The 20,599-nt window shown below is 36.8% G+C and overlaps 1 protein-coding gene across 3 annotated transcripts in view; it reads left to right on the top strand.

Moving 5' to 3' along the window:
• Window positions 1-20,599, top strand: part of LOC131438667 (diacylglycerol kinase 1) — a 332,489-nt gene that overhangs the window by 184,660 nt on the left and 127,230 nt on the right. For all 3 annotated transcript variants that reach the window (XM_058608831.1, XM_058608833.1, XM_058608832.1), the window contains 2 exons: window positions 13,445-13,528; window positions 13,756-13,838. In XM_058608831.1, the coding sequence (XP_058464814.1) occupies window positions 13,450-13,528; window positions 13,756-13,838 (162 nt within the window). In that variant the 5' untranslated portion in view covers window positions 13,445-13,449. The remainder of the gene's footprint in view (window positions 1-13,444; window positions 13,529-13,755; window positions 13,839-20,599) is intronic.

Genomic DNA, 20,599 nt, shown 5'->3' on the forward strand with positions numbered 1-20,599 from the left:
CATTTCAAATCGGACGAAGAGGAGAATGTCGAGTCTTGGTGGATGGATTGGAAGATTACGAACGTCTTATTCGATATTTGTCCGAAAAACTTCATAAATTTTATTCATATGATATAAAATCAGACAGACCCTTCAAGGCTGTCTTGAAAGGATTATCAAATGATCAAAGTATTGATGAAATTAAAAATGAAATAAAAGAATTGCTTGGTTTTGCCCCTTCCCAAGTAATACTTATGAAAAAAAGAGCGAATGGTACTTCTAAACCACGCTCTGGAATTTCCCATGAACTTTACCTAATACACTTCAATCGAAGTGATGTAAACAATTTGAAAACTTTAGAAAAAGTACGTTTCATTTCCCACATTAAAATTCATTGGGAACATTATAAACGGCATAATCGTATTGCAAACTTAACGCAATGTCGTCGTTGCCAAGGCTTCGGCCATGGAACCAAAAATTGTCATATGGATATACGGTGTTTGAATTGTGGTAAATCGCATTCGAAAGACGTTTGTCCAATGAATGAAACCACTGATAAATTTTCATGTTCAAATTGCAATGGAAATCATAAATCCAATTATTTGAAATGTCCTGTCAGGGAAAAAATTTTAAACGCTCGTTCGCTTAGACAACAAGTCAAATCAACGACCTTAAATTTACAGAACATACCTGAAAATTCTTCTAAGGCACCTGCCAATTCGTCTTCTAACGAAAACAATTTATTGACAGGTAGATCGACCTCGTCATCATCTTCTTCTAATGTCAGTTATGCTGGTATATTAGGTAGAAATCTATCTCCTATTTCTTCTAATGTAAATAATCAAAACACAGGACCGCCTTGCAGTTCTTCTTCTAACGAAAACAATTTATTAATAGGTAGACCGGCCAAATCATCTTCTTCTAATGGCAGTCTACCTACAAATATTCCTTCAATGCCATTCGCTTCTTTAAATGAAGTCGATTTAGGCGATATAACTGAAAATAAAATGATCTACCTACAAGATCAACTTTTTCAAATGATCATCCAAATGAATTCGACTTCATCACTTTTTGAAGCATTTCAAATCGGATGGAAATTTGCAAATAATATTATAATGAATTTAAAATTTAACAGTGATGTTAAATAATTATTTGAATATTTTAAATTGGAATGCTCGATCTTTGAAATCGAGTGAAGATGAATTTTATAATTTTTTCTAAGTTCGCAAAATTCATATTGCCATTGTGACAGAAACTTTTCTTAAACCAAATGTAAAATTGAAAAGTAATCCACATTATGTGGTTCATCGATTTGACAGGTTTACTGGAATTGGTGGTGGAGTTGCCATTTTTGTCCAACGGCAAATTAAACATCGAATTTTACCTTCTTTCAATACTAAAGTTATTGAAAGCTTGGGAATCGAAGTTGAAACCATTCATGGAATTTATTTCATCGCTGGAGCATATTTGCCATTCCAATGCACCGGCGAACAATTAAATTTCTTTAAAGGCGATTTGCAAAAACTTACAAGATATCGATCGAAATTTTTCGTAATAGGGGACTTAAATGCTAAGCATGTCCAGTGGAATTGTAGGCAAAATAACAGTAATGGTAAAATACTTCATAATCAACTCTCAGCTGGTTACTTTACAGTTCTTCATCCCAGTAATCCTACTTGTTTCTCTTCCGTGAAAAACCCGTCTACAATTGATCTGGTTCTAACAGATCAAAGTCACATTTGTAGTGAACCGATTACTCATGCTGATTTTGACTCAGATCATCTTCCTGTAACATTCAGACTTTCCAACGAAGCTATAATTAATCCAATTAGTTCTATTTTCAACTATCATAGAGCTAATTGGTTGGATTACAGATCTCACATTGAAAATCATGTGGATCATGAAACTATTTTAGAAAATTCTGCGGACATCGACACAGCAATTGATAATTTGAATCATTATATTATCGAAGCTAGAAATCTTTCAGTTCCCAAAGCTCAAACTAAATTAAATTCTCCTATCATCGATGACAATCTTCAACTGCTCATTCGGTTGAAGAATGTTCGTCGACGACAATATCAACGTTCTCGTGATCCTGCTATGAAAAACATAGTTAAGGATTTACAAAAAGAAATTAAACATAGATTTACTCTTTTGCGAAATGAAAATTTCGCTAAAGAAGTTGAACAAATTAAACCATATTCTAAACCTTTCTGGAAACTTTCTAAGGTTCTTAAGAAACCTCAGAAACCAATTCCTGCTCTCAAGGAAGGAAATCAAATACTTCTTACAAATGGTGAAAAAGCTCAAAAGCTAGCTCAGCAGTTCGAGAGTGTCCACAATTTTAATTTAAACGTTGTGAGTCCTATTGAAAATGAAGTCTCACTGAAGTATGATCATATTTCAACCCAAGTATTATCACACGATGACATTATTGAGACGAATTTTGATGAAATTAAATCAATTATTAGGAAACTCAAAAACATGAAGGCTCCTGGTAATGATGGAATTTTTAATATTCTTATTAAAAATCTTCCCGATGTTGCCTTGAGACTCCTGGTTAAAATTTTCAACAAGTGTTTTTCATTAGCTTACTTCCCAAAAAGATGGAAAAACGCTAAAGTAATTCCTATCCTAAAACCTGATAAAAACCCAGCAGAAACATCAAGTTATCGCCCAATTAGCTTACTTTCTTCAATCAGTAAACTTTTTGAAAAAATTATCTTGTTAAGAATGATGACTCATATAAATGAGAATTCAATTTTTTTTACCAGAGCAGTTTGGATTTCGTCATGAACATTCAACTACTCATCAACTTGTCAGAGTAACGAACATGATAAAATCAAATAAATCTTCTGGGTTATCCACTGGAGTTGCTCTTCTAGACATAGAAAAAGCATTCGACAGTGTTTGGCACAAAGGTTTAATAGCAAAAATGTCTGATTTCCAGTTTCCTATTTATTTGATAAAAATGATTCAAAATTATTTAACTGATCGTACTCTTCAGGTTAGCTATCAGAATTGTAAATCTGAATTGCTACCCGTACGAGCCGGTGTTCCGCAGGGTTCGAGTGTAGCTCCAATCTTGTATAATATTTTCACTTCTGATCTTCCAAATCTACCCGTTGGTTGTCAGAAATCGCTATTCTGTGACGACACAAGTCTGTTAGCCACAGGTAGAAATCTAAGAGTGATCTGCAGTCGCCTACAAAGAAGTTTAAATATTTTCAGTGATTATCTGTCAAAATGGAAAATTAAACCAAATGCAGCAAAAACGCAATTAATTATCTTTCCTCACAAGCCAAGAGCTTCTTTTCTGAAACCAAACAATAATCACATTCTCAAATTGAATGGCTTGGAATTGACATGGTCTGATCAAGCTAAATACTTAGGTTTAACGTATGACAAAAAACTCACTTTCAAGGATCACATTGAAGGAATCCAGGCAAAGTGTAATAAATATATTAAATGTTTATATCCTCTTATAAACAGAAATTCTAAGCTCTGTCTAAAAAACAAATTGTTAATTTATAAACAAATTTTCAGACCAGCCATGCTTTATGCGGTACCAATTTGGTCAAGCTGTTGTTCCACCAGGAAGAAAACGCTTCAAAGGATTCAGAATAAAATTCTGAAAATGATTCTGAAGCGTCCTCCCTGGTTTAGTACAAATGAGTTACACAGACTCACAAATATAGAACCATTAGATGTAATGTCACATAATATTATAAGCAAATTCCGACAAAAATCGATGCAATCTTCAATTGAATCGATTCGCTCTCTGTATTAGTTAGTAAGTTAGTATATAAGTTCCTTTTCCCCATTACACAATACAAGTAGGTTTAGAATTTTCCCTACACAAAAATCTCAGAATTGCGGAAGCAAATGATGTCTTCATGGTAATAACCAAATCATATATATATAACAGGGCTGAAAAGTCACCACTTGTGGCTGAACACCCAATTTAAATCTTAATAATTTAATTTTAACTCATATTCCAATAAATAGTTATTTATAAAAATGAGTATTTTCGGAACGGGTTCGATCGATGATGATTTTTTTTGCTCAAATTTAACTTCATTCATCAAAGTAATCCCATCAAGAGCAACGCAATCAGTTCAGCGCCTCTATAACATTTCAGCACCACTTTTGTAGATCGATTTATCTTTTGCCTCAAAACAGGTCTCAGTTTCAGCGATAACCTCTTCATTCGTGCAAAATTTCTTTCCGGCGAGCATTTTTCTTTCAGGTCTGCGAACAGCTAGTAGTTGCTGAGAGTCAAATCTGGCGAATACGGTGGATGTGGGAGCAATTCGAAGTTCAATTCATGTAGTTTTGCAATTGTTTTGATTGATTTGTGATACGGTGCCACGGTTGTTATGATGAAACTGCATTTTTTTCTTTGCCATATGCGATCGTTTCTTTGCCATTTCAGCCTTCAAACGCTCCAATAACGCTGTATAATATTCGCTGTTAATGGTTCCAGTCGATTGTTGTGCTTTCGGGCGTTTTGGTTGAGGTTCGCCAGTTGATGTCCACTCCGATGACAATCGTTTCGATTCCGCAGTGCAGTGATGAATCCATGTTTCATCCATTGTCACATATCGACGCAAACATTCGCTAACGGTTTGTTACGTTTAAACTCAGAGTTTTCTCATAGTCAAACGCTCATGCAATATAAAGGTAACACATTCTTTTGATATCTTTACGATGTCGGCTAACTCACGCAACTTCACTTTTCGACCCTTCAGAACGATTTTGTGGTTTTTTTAATGTTTTCTGGTGTTACCGCCTCATTTGGACGTGCACTGAGTTCTGCGTAAAAAATGGTTGACTTCAAACCACAGGAACATATTGCTTGCCATGCCAGTACCTTTCAACCGAGTTTCTCCACTTGAATTGACCAGTCCGCATCGCTCACATCTTCCCCAACGACGACAGTGAAGTATTGTGGACCTGGAAGGGTTTTTGAGTCCTCCTTTACATAAGTCTCTTCGTCCATCAAAACGCATGCATCCGGACACTGCAAAAGACGCGAAAACAATTTCCGGGCCCTTGTTGATGCTCGCTTCTTCTGTTCTACATTTTGTTTCGAGATTTTCTGCTACTTATAGGTCTTCAGGTGATTTCACCTCTTGATACGCTGGATCATTCCGACACTCGTTCCTGTTTTTTGGTTAAATCACGAATTGATATTTATTTGTTCTCCATGATTAGATATACCACTTTCTGGTCCAGTTTCGGTTTAGAAGAACCAGGTATTCTGCCTCTTCCTGGTAGCTCATCCAAAGAATAGTGTTCCCCAAACTTATTAATTATGGTTTTAACACTGTCATGATGAATTCCAAATCGCTTCACCAATTTTCGCATAGTCATACCCTTCTCACTTAGCCGTGTGTCCAGAACCTTAATTTTCACTTCCTTTTCAATACATAACATTTTGAAAAAGCAGAATTTTAACCGCACAAACAAGTAAACGAACGAATGCTTACAGCCAAACGCACAGCATGCTGTGATCTGAACATTAAGAACCATCACAAATACATGCGTACAAGACAAATGTATGTGGATAGCTTATTTTCGATACACTCCTTAGCTATACTTTGAGGTCTTCTTGTACGCGGTTTTATTTTATATCATTTTTTACGCTGATTTCCGATGTTACGCGAATTTTCAAAGCCATCCGGTTTTCTTGTTTTGTCTTGAAAATGCATGAAACGTCTAGATGTGGTGTTATTCTGAAATTTTGTTTAAGTCAGCTCTCCCGATTTTTTTTAACAAATTATTTTTTTTTTGGATTAGACCAGATCTCAACATTTTTTTTGGACCACTAGTCGATGTTTTTCAATTTTTTTTCTGAGATTACACCAGATCTGGACGTTTCATGCATTTCTAAGACATTCGGCATGAAAAGAAAATTTTCTTTGGTTTTGTGGTTATTCTTACGCGGATTTACGGAGTTACGTGGATTTCCGAAGTTACGCGGATTTCCAAAGTTACGCGGTTTTCACACGTTTTTTTACGCGGTACGTATCCCCTGCGTAAAAAGAGACCTCAGTGTAATTATTTTTCCAAGGCTTTTTATGCTTTGTCTTTGTATATAACAGATCGGCTGAAAAGTTCGTATCGTTTCTATGAGAGGGCGCCACTAGAATTAAATCCATACCATTTTCAGTTAGTACCAACCTTCAAAAGATACGTGTATAAATTTGACAGCTGTCTGATTATTAGTTTGTGAGATATTGCATTTTGAGTGAAGCTACTTTTGTTATTGTGAAAAAAATGGAAAAAAGGAATTTCGTGTGTTGATGAAACACTACTTTTTGACGAAAAAAAGTGCCGCCTATACCAAAAAATGGCTTGATGAGTGTTATCCAGACTCTGCACCGGTCGGAGCAACAATTCGTAAGTGGTTTGCAAAATTTCGTACTGGTCATATGAGCACCGAAGACGATGAACGCAGTGGACGTCCAAAAGAGGCTGTTACCGATGAAAACGTGAAAAAAATCCACAAAATGATTTTTAATGACCGTAAAGTGAAGTTGATCGAGATAACTGACATCCTAAAGATATCAAAGGGACGTGTTGTACATATTATTCACGAATATTTGGATATGAGAAAGCTTTGTGCAAAATGGGTGCCGCGTGAGCTCACAATCACAATGTCACAAGTCGATGAAAACCATGCTGAAATTGAACGAATTGGACTTCGAATTGCTCCCTCATCCACCGTATTCTCCAGATTTGGCCCCCAGTGACTTTTTCCTGTTCTCAGACCTCAAGAGAATGCTCGCTGGTAAAAAAAATTAGAAGCAATGAAGAGGTAATCACTGAAACTGAGGCCTATTTTGAGGCAAAGGACAAATCGTACTACAAAAATGGTATCGAAAAGTTGGAAGATCGCTATAATCGCTGTATCGCCTCTGATGGCAATTATGTTGAATAATAAAAACGAATTTTGGCAAAAAAATGTGTGTTTCTATTAAACGATACGAACTTTTCAGCCGAACTGTTATTTCTTGTGAATGTCTAATTATGATAAAAGCGATAAGGTACTGACAAATACATAACTGTTTGTCGCGATTACGAATAAACCTGAATTTCAAAAAACGTTCGATTGATTAGTTAATTGATTATTATAATTATGCCAGCCTTCACTTCTCCGCTTCCAGAATTGCAATGATGTGCCTATACTAAAGTATCATTTATTCTCGGCATACACACATTATTGAATAAGACAATGTTTGTTTAATTGTGTTCCTCGAGACAATTACTTTAATCAATTCTCTCGAAGAGTCGTCCAATTTTGGGTAACTGATAGTTAGCGGACACTTTTCAATTCCATAACTACTGATAGTTAACGGACACTTCTGATTAATAATCGAGTTTTCCTGGGAAGACGAAGAGATCTTTTCCATTATTTTTTAATCATGATGGCGGTAACCGATCGTGTATAATTTCAATTTCAGTAGACACGTGATTGATAACAATTAAAATGTGTAAGCCTTATATTTAATGACTCGACATATTTTAGACTTAGTCACAGTCCGATTTGTAAAAACATTCAAATGCGCATGATCGTCATGAATAAACTGAAGGATGTTTGCATCTATTACAATCTTCTTACGAATGAATGTACGATAAGATTATGTATGAATATGCAAAATTTTCAAAATATAATTCCGTATAGCAAACCGTTCGCAGAATTGCAACAGAAACGAATCTAACGGAGAGATTTTCCTCCGGAAATAATGAAACTGAAACAATTCATAGCATAAGTCTTAATACAAATCTCCATTCATTCCACTCGAAGTTCGACATGAATCGAGCGTAAAGCGATAAACTTCCAGTTCCATGAATTGTGCCACCCAGTCTCATCCTGCCAACCTCATAAAACCACAACTGACAAATAAACCATCCGCCTCGAACGGGAGATAACTCGTACAACCATTTTCGAGCAGTGCAAGTCCTATCGGGAATCGTCAACGATTTTCATTTCGTCTTTATCCGTTTGGGCGAACTTACTGACTCGTTAACCGGGAACCCTCTTCCTTCACCAGTCAAGTGCAGAGAGTCGTTCCCTTCGGTTGACTTTTCAGCCTTCCTGGTACCTTCGGGCTATCTAAACTGCGGAAAACGATGAACGAGAAGATATGAAAATTTAATAATTTGCTTTTATCGGGATCTCCATTTGGCAGAGTATTGTGCTGGCTGAGCTACTGCTCTAACAAAATGATACAAGTGTTCCCTTGACAGCGGAGAATTGCTCTCGACATTATGTTATGTTGTTGTGAAGTTATATGTGACAACACGGTCGCTATTACGGGAAATGGCGTTCGGAACCGGGAGCAGGAGTAGAGCTAAATCACCACCATTCGGAAAACTCCACAACGGTACACATTGGGCTAGATTAGAGAGAGGAACAATTCAACAATTAGTCAGATTATATTACGTCCACTGTTGTAGTGACGTCGTCGCTGTCAATGACAGCTTCTACATATGCATAAAGTTGAATCTCTAAGTGATAATTATTTAAAGACTGTCCCAGAAAGTATGGACGCACTTTGATTTCTCTGTAAATAATTCACAAGTGTTAGATATTCAAATTTTATTCGATATACTGATAATATTAGACTACAACAACAGAATATTATTCTCAATATTTTCTCAACTTCTTGCGAACGTTCCTCATTAAATTCCGAACAGACTTCTTGGAGACAAGTTTTGACACGTTTTTCCAATCTTTTTCGAACTGTTGAATGGTTTCGGCTTCCGAGACATGTTTCCTAAGATGTGCCTTCGTTAATGCCCAAAATTCCTCAATTGGTCGAAGTTGTGGACAATTTGGTGGATTCATGTCTTTTGGGACGAAAGTGACATTTTTGGTAGTATGCAATTCTACCGTTGATTTCGAGTAGTGGCAAGAAGCGAGATCTAGCCAAAAGACAACAGAATCCTTGTGGCTTCGAATCGTGGATAGAAGTCGTTTTTGTAAACATTCCTCGATGTATATTTCGCTGTTCATTGTAGCAGTGGTGTGAAGGGTTTCGAAATCTTATTGCAGCTACAAACTGCTTTCCAGACCATAGCTTTTTTACCAAATTTTTCGACTTCAATCGATGTCTCGGACTGGTTTAACACTTGCCTTTCTCGCACCGTATAATATTGTGGTCCCGGCAAGGATTTGTAATCGAATTTCACGTAGATTTCGTCGTCCATGATTATTCAGTTCAAATTTTCAGCAAGAATCGTATTGTACAGCTTTTGAACCCTCGGCCTGATCGATGCTTCTTGTTTCGGACTACGGTTTGGTTGTTTCTGCTTCTTATAGGTTCGAAGATACTAACATTCTTTAGCACGAAGAACATTTGACCAACCCCCTCGATATTTCACTCGTCAGGACGCTCATTGATTGCCAATACAATTGATATTATCTTCATTTCTCATGTCACTGCTTGATTACGTTGTGACTAAATAATAATCGAAAAATATTGAAATATATTCATTTACTCCAATAAACTTCAAGTTTGATTATCTTTGGCAATGAATACTACTTTATCGATTTAGGTTTATGTTAGTACTCGCTTTGTTTTTTTTTACTTCAACAGGGAATAGGAGGATGAGAGAGAAAACAAGAAGAGTCGCCTGTTTTTGACTGAGTACAGTTCTACTTGGTCATATAACTATCAAGTATCTCATTTAACAATCATATTCACAGTACAGATTACACTTGACGATGATTTTAGTCAGTCTATCAAGGTCATTCGACGTGACTGACAAATTGCAACTGTACAAATCGCTTGCCAAATTAAGATCTTTCTGGCGATCTTCGACATCTTCTGTGTCCGGAGGTGATCAAGAACATCAAATTTATCCTTGGCAGTCACATAAAGATTTCCTGGAGTCTGTTTGGAGTCGTCATAACCGTCATCCATCACGCAGTCATGTGGTTTAGATATTTTTAACTTCTGCTGTTTGGAACTTTTAACTTCTCTGTTTGGAGCTGTGCGGTAAAATTTCTTTTTCGATCGAATGATATCAGATGAAAAGAAAATTTATGGCCACTGACCGTCAGCATATCGATACAAATTCATATGACTTTTGCTGCCATTTTCAAGTTTCAGTTGCAAGTGCCAAGTAGTCTAGTTGCTTCATTGTCTTCACTGTTGATAGTAAGCAAGTTCGAATGAATAGAATTATAAATGGAGAAAAGTATTAGAAATGAAAACTGAAGGAGGGAACTATTAATTTATGTGTATTCTGTAATTGATATTGCAGCTACCTGTTTTGTCTTTCATCTATTATCTTGGACCAATTCGAATGTTTACATAAGGCTACTCTCACACTATTGAAAGAGATATTTTGTTACAGCCTTGAGAAAGCGTCAGTGTGTCTCTCATTCGGTTTCAAGTGAATTGAATGATGAAGTTTTACTGCACTGGTTTGAGACTTATGGATCATAAACGTACGCTCGAGTTTTGGTATTGAGTACGAAAGTGTTGCTCACATGCAATATTTTAGCCACATCTCGGGCTGAGGTGTTCCGGTTAAAGGCCCCAACTACGAGTTTGGGATCATTTTCGTTGATCTGACGGTTTTTCCCAGACCTACGCTTTCGATCAACAGGCAAGCGAACCAGACACCGTGATTGCTTCGTTCGTTTGTTTAATCATAAATGTGTGCACCAACTAAAGATTACAATACAATAGGTTATAGATTGATCAAGGGTCAAAGTTTAGTATAATAACGAATCGAAATAATTCGTTTGAAATGGATTCCTAAAGATCAGAATATTATACCTGACTAAAGCCTCGGCTGCATATTGCGGTTCGAGCTAAAAAGTATATTTTTGAATAATAATAAATAATGAATGGGATATTTTACCTCCGCCTTATAAGCACAGAGAAAAGGCCTTGAATGTAATGTCTCAAAGTGTGTACGAATTTTTCCACCGTTTTGAATAATGATCATCAAATAGTATTTCGCCTATAGAGGTGCTTCGAACAGCTTAGCAATCGCTTGTAGGCACTTGCATTTGAGCTTGCATACAATTATCCGGATTTCAGAAATACCCAAGGAAGCTGATAGACCCAATAATAAACATAGTAAAAAGGCGGATGGGTAATAACGGAGCCATTACTGGAAGCCTTCCACAGTGATTTAGGGGTTTGGTACCTCATGTGTACCGTTTTGTGCTAAAGTGCACATGACTAATTCTAACATTTACGTTTCGGTTTCAGCTCATCAGTCCGTCAGCAGTTTATGTTGAACTGCTAACGCCACCTTCAACATAAACCGCTGAGCAGACGTAAAGTATTTATTACACCGAAACTTCCATTTACGTACTAAACGGGAGTTCGTAAATTGAGGTAGTTCGTAAAAAAAGTTTACGTTATTTGGGATTTAGTTCGTAAAAAGAGTTTACGTTATTTGGCGATTTGGTTCGTAAAAAAAGTTTACGTTATTTGAAATTTACTTTGTAAAAAAAAGTTTTGTGTAATGAATGCGGAAACCCCCAATCACATTTTCGGAACGGATGTGATAAGTGGGTGCAAGAAAATTATGTTTGGGGTCGGTTCAAAATCCAAGATGGCGACTTCCGGTTTATCGATATTCCTTAGAAACCCTTACAATATGGGTATTTTTGGAACGGGATTGATGAGTAGATGACGGAAAACGATGTTCAAGGTGGTTCGGAAATCCAAGATGGCGACTTCTGGTTTATCGATATTCATTCAAAACACTTGCAATGTGGGTATTTTCGAAACGGATTGGATGAGTAGTTGACGGAAAACGATGTTTAAGTTGGTTCGGAAATCCAAGATGGCGACTTCCGGTTCATTTATATTGCTTAAAAATATTTACAATATGGGTATTTACGAGACTGGTTGGATGAGTATATACTGGGAAATTATGTTCAAAAACGCTTCAAAAACCAAAATGGTGAGTTCAGTTGCATCGGTAGTCTTTGACGATCATTGCTCTATGATTATATATCGTTTAAAAAGATGTTATGCTTCTGACAACAGTGTTTCCTGCTAATCATTATTGTTTGAACATTGTACTATATTTTCGAAATGACCATAACAAGTAGACGTCTGAACTGCAATAATAATTTCAAATTGATAGTTATATTGTATGCTTTCAATATTTTATTGAACATCTGGATGTTTCAATCTAATATTTGAAAGCAACCACAAACATTAAAATTTCCGAAACACCTTAAACATCGTTTTCCGTCATCTACTCATCAATCCCGTTCCGAAAATACCCATATTGTAGGGGTTTTTAAGTGATATCGATAAATCGGAAGTCGCCATCTTGGATTTCCAAACCACTTCAAACATCGTTTTCCGTCATCTACTCATCAATCCCGTTCTGACAATACCCACATTGCAAGTGTTTTTAATGAATATCGATAAACCGGAAGTCGCCACCTTGGATTTCCGAACCACCTTAAACATCGTTTCCCGTTCCGAAAATACCCATATTGTAGTAATTTCCATGGAAACGGATATTGTTTTCATTGGATGCAAAAAGCTCTTTTTAGGAAGTTGGTTCGTAAAAAATGTTTACGTTATTTGAGATTTGGTTCGTAAAAAAAGATTACGTTATTAGGGATTTGATTCGTAAAAAGAGTTACGTAAAAAAAGGTAACGTAAAAAAAAGTGTTCGTAAATGGAGGTTTGGGTGTATTTATAAATCACTTATTTGCACCGAAGTGCCATGTCTTTCCAGACGTGCCGAAAGAGCAAAACAAATTGACGGCATACTGACGGCCAACAGATTGTAGTGATTTAGGGGTTTGGTACTTTAACATTGATTGGATAGCCTTTGTGAGAAAGGCAAAAAAACTGTTTTGTCACAAGGAATGTTACTGATCGTGATGAGTGCTTTTCATACCTGGGTTCAAATAGAAATCACCGCACTTGAATTCATCGATCAATTTTAATACGAAGTTACTCAATTAAAAATTACATTTCAATACCAATCAGTGGCAGGTTTGGTCCAGGTTGATATAGCTCTCTCAAGCATTTCTACTGTGTATGAACATGTCCACACAGATATATCTTTGATAAGCCAAGTTGAATCAAATGTTGCATAAAAGTGACAGAAAGAGTTAGAGAGAGAGAAACAGAACAGATTGATTGTCATCTGTCTTCAACGTTCTAAAATATTTAAGTAGAGGAATTATTATTAGAATTTGTGGTGTAAAATTAGCGCTTAGCTAATTTTAAACCTAGGTGTTAAAATGCAATTTAAGTATACCGTTTGACTAAAGTCACCATCTCTTTCGGATGTATTTCACAACAATGGCCGTAAACAGTAACTGATTGTAAACTAGGAACATTTAGCTTTAAATTTTAGAATATATCCTAACTATCGGTCTTCGTGGCACTATATATGTTACTTCACCAACAGAAGTCCAACTTCTCTAATCTGTTCTTTTCCTTTCTCTTTTCAGATAATATGGCGACGGCAGCTAACGTGTACAAATGGGAAAAACTCTCGCCAAGTGAATTCCAGCAGCTGCAAGATCTTGCCTCGTGTAAGTAGCTTGGGACTGGTAATGTCCCATTCATCCCACTATACCATCCAGTGGCTGCTAATACTACCGCGGTAGAGACACTAGTGTTCATTTGAAGTTAAACTTCGATCCGTACTATCACTTCTGTCCTTCACAAGCGACAATTTACAGCTGCAATTCTTTCCAGTTTAATTTTACCCGTTGCTATTGGATAACTACTCAATCTCTTCTGTTTGCTTCGTTTACAGATTCCTCGAAAAAGCTGCAGAATGTGCTCCAGGAGTTTTGCTCGCCCACGACTCCATCAGCAACACGATTTCATCCGGATGGGGTAAGTACGCTTAGCTCATGTAACAAACATCCTTCTTTTTCCGACCCATCACGTAGGGTTAGTTCCATAGGGGTTTTCGTTTCCAGCTCGATTAGGTGTAATTGAGTCCTATGGCAAATGGAACGTTAAATTACCGTTCCCGGGTGCTGAACGCCAGGGGGATACGGTATACCTATGGGAATAGCAATAAATCCGAATCTAGCGGATTTTGTCTGTTTGTGTAAGTGTAAGAATTTATTCTCGATTGCGCCACCAAATTTACGTCGTGAACGTTTGGCAAATTTGTTGACCATAATTTCGAATGCCCATTATTTACAACTTTTTTAAAAATATAATGGCACATAAAGTTGTTCAACATCACGTCACTCATAGGAACCATAAAACTAATGAAAAGAATCACAACCTGCATGTTTTAAACGGGGTGGGGTATCCACTACTAATAACCTATTGGGCGCCATTCCCGATGCATCCGCCACCCGATGGTGTGTCAACTGCAGACCACCCAGTCTAGTCGGTGACAGAAATGGTAACTTTACTCTCGTAATGCTTGGATCAACATGTTGCTTACCCAGCGTCATTTTGCAAACCCATTGGCGACAGCTTTTCGGATCCGGCAAATTTGCTCTCGGTGATTCATCGTCAGCACCGTGGTTGTGGTGTGAGCTTGGTTACACAGGAAATGAGAAATTTAAGGAAAAATGATTACGGTGATAATGTTTGCATGCTCAGGCAATCCATTTAGGGTAGCGCTGGAAGTATCTTGGAACAAACGGGCAACGGGGGGGTCGAAGGGCGAATCTACATAAGCAATGTAACCACGATCCAATTACAACATAACGGTGGTCTGTGGTGGAGATATATGCGATCGAATGAGAATTTTAACAGTTTTGACATGTTCCCATTCTATTTTTTATGATTTGTAAAAATATGAACGATGTTTAATGTTGCTTAAACTTACTCAATGATGTAAACATCAACTATGGTTTTCAAAAATTTATATAGTCCAATAAATTTTTTTCACCGGATTACCAACGAAAATCTTACTGCGTTGTTACATCGAGTCACTAAATAACGAATTAGATTTCGTTGTTTCTAACGAAATACACTCGTCTAGTGTAAGACAACCACAAATAACTCAAAATTGAAGTATTCAAAAATGTTTGGTATGAACAAGCATTAAGGTGAAATTCAGTGTCAAAACAAGGCGCGTAAAATTCCGAACCCATGAATTGAACAAATCATCGCACTAAGTGTATCGTGCAAAACCGACATATAGAAATACGGAATATTTTCAGTGAATTGGTACTGTAGGCTTACGATACTAACTATGAATAGTTATAAACCAAAAGTATTTTTAATTGACTAATATGAGTGAGACATTTTAATGTTCGTTAATGTTATTTAAGACGGTCAATTTTAGTCATTCAATTTATAACCACAATGCTCTTATAATTGATTAACTCGCATGTAGCGAAATTGTTCATTCATTGTTACAGATCAAAATCTTTGGCATGAGCTGTGTGCTGCTCATTCGGTTCATAAGCGAGAAATGTGAATTCTGAATTTGATACTTATTGTGGTTGGCTGGTCACGTATACATCTATGTAATTAACTAAAAACTCTTCATTACTCAGATACATAGTAGTTTCCATAGACAATACGATTAGTAAAAATTTGTCTAATTTTCATAACTATACATTACAACTTTATGTATTGATGAATCCGATCAATTATTATGAATCTCATGAAATGCTTTTTGCCTTTCTCATATAGAAAGGCTATGCAATCACTGTGAAAACCGACTTTTGAACCGAGGCCCGAAAGGCCGAGTGTCATCTTCCATTCGACTCAGTTCGTCGAGATCAAAAAATGTCTGTGTGTGTATGTATGTATGTGTGTGTGACAAAAAATGTCACTCACTTTTCTCAAAGATGGCGTGACCGATTTTCACAAACTGAGATTCAAACGAAAGGTCTTATGGTCCCATAGATCGCTGTTGAATTTTATTCCGATCCGGCTTCCGACTCCGGAATTACAAGGAAATATATGCAAATTTATGAATAAATGCGCACTCAATTTTATCGGAAATTTCTTAATCGATTTTAACAAACTAAGAAGCAAATAATAGGTCTTGAAATTCTCTAAATAGTCCCCGAGAAGTTTATCCAGATTCCGGTTACGGTATTACAATGCGATTAATGAAAATTTTCATTTTCATGAGCGATGGCGACACGACGTGCAAATTTTTATAAAACTTACTGCTAAATTCATCTAGTTGGCAGACCTTGTTAGTAAGTGATTATATAAAACTACTTTGAGACTACCAGTCCCCTCATTGTCTTTAAATATACTGTGCAATTTCATCCAGATCCGACTTACGGTTCCGAAATTATAGGGGTGTGTGAGTGTCAAAACATTCAAATCGTCATTCAAAATGACGACGCAAAACTGGTATGGGTCGGTACGCGCGGCTTTGCTCCGTTCGCAGCGTGCTTTGTTCAATTTCGTATAGCGTGCAGGGTTGCCACGTTTAAGGTGAAAATTTGTAAATTTTAAATCTTTCATTCAATGTGTACCTACTAGCGTTAGTGTTATTACAAAATCATGATAAGGATGCTTTTCTATAAAAGTATACGCTTTATACCTATTTCTCCGATCAAGCATTGCAGCAAGCAGGACTAGTGTTTGATGGACAGAGAAGATGTTTAGATAGAAGGTATCGGTCGGGTGACGGCCAGGATGTAGACCATGTTCGATGTACGTTCTACTATGTCTGTCTGGCGTTTTAGAGTGACTAAAACAAGATTCAGAGTGGCGAAATGGTAGCGCGTATGCACGGAATGCATTAGAATGCAGGTTCGAGTCCTGTCTCTGAGCGTATCTTTTTCCAAAAATTCATCTTTTCTGTTAGTTTTTCTTTCATTTTCTTCTCCAATATATGTTTCCGCTCAGTCATTACAAAAACTCTTCTTAACGATCAAGAGAAGAGTAAACCAAATTAACTTGTGTTGGTAATTTGTGTATTACGTACATTTCATTTGGTACGTATGCCATAGACCTCTTTATTCATATATGCAGTGCAACCAATTTATCAAAGTGGCTTGCACGATCGAATTTTAAACAATCTTTTTTAACAGTAATTTTTCCCCAAATGAATGTTAAGTCTGACTTTTTGGATGAAATATCAGTTTTGATCAATTTTTCACCAACGTTTGATGGAAAATTGCTTACATTTTATGAATGTAGATTTTGATTCCCTAAAAAAAAAGTTAGCAACACTGCTTCAATGCATTTGTATTAGATTGCGCTACACAAAATAAACAAAACTAAATATTTTCTGTTACAAAAGCATTTTTCCAGAAAAATAAATAGTTTTACGACACCATTCCATATCCATTGCCTTTCGCGTGTTAAATTCAAAGTTCCTCTTTTGCCGGATTACTAATAGAAAGTACGTAAATCTTTATATCGCAATAATTTCTGCAAGAGTAAATCCATATAGGAATGTGTTTGTTGCTAATCAAATGTGTTAGTTGAAGTAAGCGGAAACTGGAATAATTCTTCTCGAGCAGTTTTAAGGAAAATGGAAGACAAAGATTTTCGCTTTTCTTCAATTGCAATTTTTAAGCAGAATGAACTGATTGGTTTATTTTTCAACCATATGGAAGATTTATTGTTAAAATAAGAAAAAGAAGCGCCGGAATTCGTTTTTACGCACACATTGTTGAAATTACTCATACGCTTGCAAAGAGTCTTGCTCCTTAATCCATCTAGCTATCATACGCATACACTATCTACTAATCAGTCAGTAATTTTTACTTTTTTCGGTTTTTTAACGATATCAAACTAACTGGAGATTATAAGAAGAGAAAGAATATGAAATTATAGAGCCATAGTACTCAAGGAAGAGCAAGGATGTGAAGAATAAAGTGCGGAAAAGTGAGACGTGACAAGGGTCATTTAAGTAAGCAGAAGGCTTCTCGTATCTAAACTTTTACCTTCTACCAGAGGAGTCGAACTTAGGCATCTTAGCGATACGAGTCATCCGAGTCTCTGATATGTCAGAAAGTAAAGGCAAAGGTCGTTTGCCATTTACTATCCGAACCGGCAAAAGTAAAGTTACGAGAAGTTGTCGATGAATGGAGCGCTGTCCGTGCGCCGCTTGCACCCTGGGACGCATAGCCATACGCTACAACTCCAGGCACTCAAGCAATAGTTTCGGACAAATCTTCCATTCCGGTGTTATAACTAACTATATAGAGATGAAAAAATATCAACACAATGAAACACATTGTGTGAGAAATCGTCGTGGGCAGAATGTGACAACTTCTTGTAACTTTACTTTTGCCGGTTCGGATAGTAAATGGCAAACGACCTTTGCCTTTACTTTCTGACATATCAGAGACTCGGATGACTCGTTTCGCTAAGATGCCTAAGTTCGACTCCTCTGGTAGAAGGTAAAAGTTTAGATACGAGAAGCCTTCTGCTTACTTAAATGACCCTTGTCACGTCTCACTTTTCCGCACTTTATTCTTCACATCCTTGCTCTTCCTTGAGCACTATGGCTCTATAATTTCATATTCTTTCTCTTATAATCTCTAGTTAGTTTGATATCGTTAAAAACCGAAAAAACTATCTACTAACACAAATTGAGCCGATAGAAAAATTGTGGTTTGTCTGTTAAGTCATGTATACCATTGTAGGTCCAGAAACGAAAGTGTCCGCCGTTTAATCTGGGGGCGGTCTGTTTGGCATAAGGTCATTTGGCATAATATGGTTTGGCATAACGGTTATTTGGCATAATGGTCTTTTGGTATAATGGTCATTTGGCATAATGCCACTTGTCATAATAATAATTGGATTTGTAAATTTTCGTTTGCGTTTCGATCGAGTTATGTTGTGCAAGGAAAACTCGAACGAAATATGTGAATTTTATATTCGGTCCAAATATTCCGATAATATTAGGTGAAATAACATTATTACATAACAGTTCGGCTGAAAAGTTCATATCGTTTAATAGAAAAACACATTTTTTTGCCAAAATTCGTTTTTATTATTCAACATAATTGCCATCAGAGGCGATACAGCGATTATAGCGATCTTCCAACTTTTCGATACCATTTTTGTAGTACGATTTGTCCTTTGCCTCAAAATAGGCCTCAGTTTCAGCGATTACCTCTTCATTGCTTCTAAATTTTTTACCAGCGAGCATTCTCTTGAGGTCTGAGAACAGGAAACAATCACTGGGGGCCAAATCTGGAGAATACGGTGGATGAGGGAGCAATTCGAAGCCCAATTCGTTCAATTTCAACATGGTTTTCATCGACTTGTGACACGGTGCATTGTCTTGATGAAACAAAACTTTTTTCTTCTTCAAATGAGGCCGTTTTTTTTTTTTTAAATTTCGTCCTTCAAACGCTCTAATAACGCTATATAATAGTCACTGTTGATGGTTTTTCCATTTTCAAGGTAATCGATGAAAATTATACCATGCGAATCCCAAAATACAGACGCCATAACCTTATCGGCCGATTGTTTAGTCTTTCCACGCTTTGGGTTCGGTTCATCGCGTGCAGTCCACTCAGCTGACTGTCGATTGGACTCCGGAGTGAAGTGATGGAGCCATGTTTCGTCCATGGTTATATATCGACTAAAAAATCGGTTTTATTTCGATATACACTGCTCAGAAACACTGCACAGAATCATCAATTCGTTGTTGTTTTTGATCGATTGTGAGCTCACGCGCCCCCGCAGAAATCACCTATGTTTTGTTGCGGGCGTTTGCCCGGATTACCCAAAGCTAGGAGCCATTCTTTAGTGAAGTCCGAACGAGCGGCAGCGAGGTCGGACAGCAGGTAATTAAAAACGATGAGGCGTAGCCGCATTAGACCTTTCAAAATTACAGTAAATTAGAACAATTTCTATTAAGCAGCATCTTCATCTGTTATGCCAAATGACCATTATACCAAATAGTAATTATGCAAAATAACCATAATGCCAAACGGTATTATGCCGAATTGTTATTATGCCAAACGGCTTTATGTCCAACGTGGTAGTCCCGTTTAATCTTCCAACTCGATAAATGAATCAATAGTAGCTGCGAAACGAGCCTTAGCTGATTGCAATCCATTCAGTCACCTCCGACAAAATTGAGCTGAGAGAAGAAAGGGCGGTTACGTCACTTATACCATTATATCTCCGGAGCCGAAAAAGGCTCATTTGATCAATTAAATCAAAATCGAATAGTAGAACTCCGTCACATATGCGTTGGGATAAACATGTGGGCAAAACTAGGATTGAAATCTGTAATTTATTCTCCGATTTTTCTCGTGAAGTGCATACTACACTTGCCGAAACTGATCGTGGCCGTGACTTTTTGTTCATTTATACTTTTCGAACAAGATGTTTCGAATGCACCTTCGGAACGGTGTTGCTCCGTTGCATTTTTCAAAATGTTAGAAGAATCTTGCTTTCCATTACTACATCTTTTCAGCACGTCCATAAAATACGCATCATTACCAGAAATTTGGAGTTCATTCTATTTAGTGGTAATTTTAAAACAGGTTCTAAATCACCCTGTAGGTGTGATTTGTCACACTTGTTTGGTTCTTGTCGTTTTGCACCATGCGTTTCCTTCTAACATAACTTCAATGGAGTATGGTTTGGATGATACAATTGAATTATTTTGATAAAAAGTTAATCAACAAAATAAAAATTATCTAAATAGCTAATTAGCGAGCTCCTAAAACAAAGAAGATTGT

The sequence above is a fragment of the Malaya genurostris genome, chromosome 3, assembly GCF_030247185.1.
Source record: "Malaya genurostris strain Urasoe2022 chromosome 3, Malgen_1.1, whole genome shotgun sequence".
NCBI lineage: Eukaryota > Metazoa > Arthropoda > Insecta > Diptera > Culicidae > Malaya > Malaya genurostris.